Source organism: Poecilia reticulata, linkage group LG23 (genome assembly GCF_000633615.1).
Source record: "Poecilia reticulata strain Guanapo linkage group LG23, Guppy_female_1.0+MT, whole genome shotgun sequence".
NCBI classification, from domain to species: domain Eukaryota; kingdom Metazoa; phylum Chordata; class Actinopteri; order Cyprinodontiformes; family Poeciliidae; genus Poecilia; species Poecilia reticulata.
This window is the reverse complement of record NC_024353.1, coordinates 7,807,522-7,809,601: the sequence shown is the minus strand read 5'-3', so window position 1 is coordinate 7,809,601 and position 2,080 is coordinate 7,807,522. Positions and strand designations below refer to the sequence as shown.

At 40.0% G+C, this 2,080-nt stretch overlaps 1 protein-coding gene across 5 annotated transcripts in view; it reads left to right on the top strand.

Annotated features, from left to right (window-relative positions):
• LOC103459394 (uncharacterized) overlaps nt 1–1,498 on the top strand; it is an 81,647-nt gene extending 80,149 nt beyond the window's left edge. For 4 of the 5 annotated variants that reach the window (XM_008400909.1, XM_017302922.1, XM_008400908.2 and 1 more), the window contains one exon: nt 1,159–1,498. In XM_008400909.1, coding sequence (XP_008399131.1) covers nt 1,159–1,410 — 252 coding nt within the window. In that variant the 3' untranslated portion in view covers nt 1,411–1,498. Of the gene's footprint in view, nt 1–1,066; nt 1,121–1,158 lie in introns of those variants that run through there. The other variant, XM_008400910.2, reaches the window with a different exon arrangement.
• Nucleotides 1,499–2,080: the final 582 nt, after the last annotated feature.

Genomic DNA, 2,080 nt, shown 5'->3' with positions numbered 1-2,080 from the left:
AACCACAGAGAAGCCCAGCCCGTTACCTAGCAACCACAGAGAAGCCCAGCCCGTTACCTAGCAACCCAAGCAGAACTCCAGCATGTTTGGTCAAATTCAAAAACGCTTTATTGTTCCCAAAGGGAAATTAAATGTTGTTGTAACTCATTAATTCATATTCTTCAAAAAGTTATTGAAGATGGTGATGGCTGTTGGCAGGACAGATTTTCTGCAGCAGTCTGTACTGCACCAAATCTGAAGAAGCCTCTGACTGAAGATGCTCTGCCTTCCCAAAACAGTCTCATGAAGAGGGCGGTCAGGGTTGCCCATAATTTTCCTGATCGTCTCCAGAGGTTTGTCCCCAGTACAGAACCTGCCGTCTTTATCAGACTGCTGAGCCTGGTTGAGCTGGTTTTACTGCTGCATAATGGCTGCTGGAAAAGACAAGTGTTTTGTTGTTAACTTACAATTCAGAAACCACTTGCTGCATTCTAGTTGGGCAGGAGGTTCCACTTCTGCTTTTCAAAGACGTGCAGTTGCATAACTGCGCATTTGCTTGCAGCTATCTTCATGTTGGGAGTGTAAACGTTGAATTGGGGGCGTGGCCAGCAGCAGCTTAAAGTGACAACACGCCCTAAAGTAGCTCATTCTGATAGGAGATGACCAAACTAAAACCTCATTGTTTAAGAATGATTTAGTACAGTTGAAATAAGGCAAAAGTAACTTTTCAGCAAGATATAGGAGTTTGTTTTAAGTCGATAATTGCTTGAGGTTGTTGAAAAAGTGCTAGTCCCACTGGCAGATTACAGCTAGACGTTACAGGTGGTCAACATGCTACTGATAGCCCATATGCTAACGTTAGCATTTTAACTAATTTAGATATAAAACTGAAACTTATCTTACTAAAACAGAGTCGATGTTAGTCGATATGTTAGTGATAACCTAAATGTTGTTTACAGTATTTTTAGTGAAATGATTCTATATCTGGCTGAAAAATTACTTTGAAAGTTGGTTTTGTCTTATTTTCTAGGTATTTGTTCTAGAAAAAAGATTTTAAAAATACTTGGTAAAAGTTTGTGTTTTGCAGTGTAATGCCCATAGACTTGACCTGGTACAGGAAGCATAATGGCTCCAGGATGTTTCTGGTTCCTTCTGAATCTGTTACCCTGGCCTCTGCAGCAGCTCTTCCTGTTCCTCCTGGAGGATCAGCGCGATGCCTCCGGAGCTCAGCGGGGCTTCATCAGCGGCGAGCAGCTGCTTCTGGAGCTGAAGGCCGGCGGCATCCACCTGGAGCAGGAGGCGGCCGTCAGGCTGGAGCTGGAGCGCGTTCCCCCGCTGGACCTGCTGGACTTCCTGGCCTACCTGCCCCTCTTCATGCTCATCCACCAATCAGTGATCACCAACCCGCTCGACGACTCCGGCCGCTGCTGAGCTCTGCAGCGGCATGTCGGGCCTCAGGGCTCAGAAGATCGGCAGAATAACATATTAAAGGGAATAAATGACCATACTGTTAATATTACTGCTGTGTAATGATGAAAAACTTTTATAGTAGTAAAGTAAACCTTTACTGGAAAAGGTCTGCATAAGACTGACATGACAGTCATGAACATGAAGGCGTTTTCATGAATGTTTGACTCCTCTCACTCAGTAAATGATCAAATTTTTTAAACAAAGTTGCATTAAAACGTGTGTTTAAGTTTCATTAAAAGTGTTTACTTTGTATTATTTGTAAAATAATGACATTTTTAAAGCTAAATTTTATTAAAACATGCATTTAAAGTGCATTAAAAGTGTCAACTTCGCAATATTTGGTAAAAAATGACACCTTTAAAAGCAAAGTTGTGTTAAAACATTTGTTTAAAGTCCATTGAAGTTGTCAATTTTACATCATTCTTCAAGTAATTACGCTTTTAAAACAAATTTGCATTAAAACTTGCATTAAAAATTTATTAAAAGTGTAAACTTTGCATTATTTATTTAATGCAACTTTGTTTTTGCATTAAAACCTTGCATAAGTAGAGTTTGACGAAATGACCTAAAAGTAAAATCTCATTTGTTTTTATGTTGAACGCCATGTTTATACATCTTAAGTTTTTCTTTT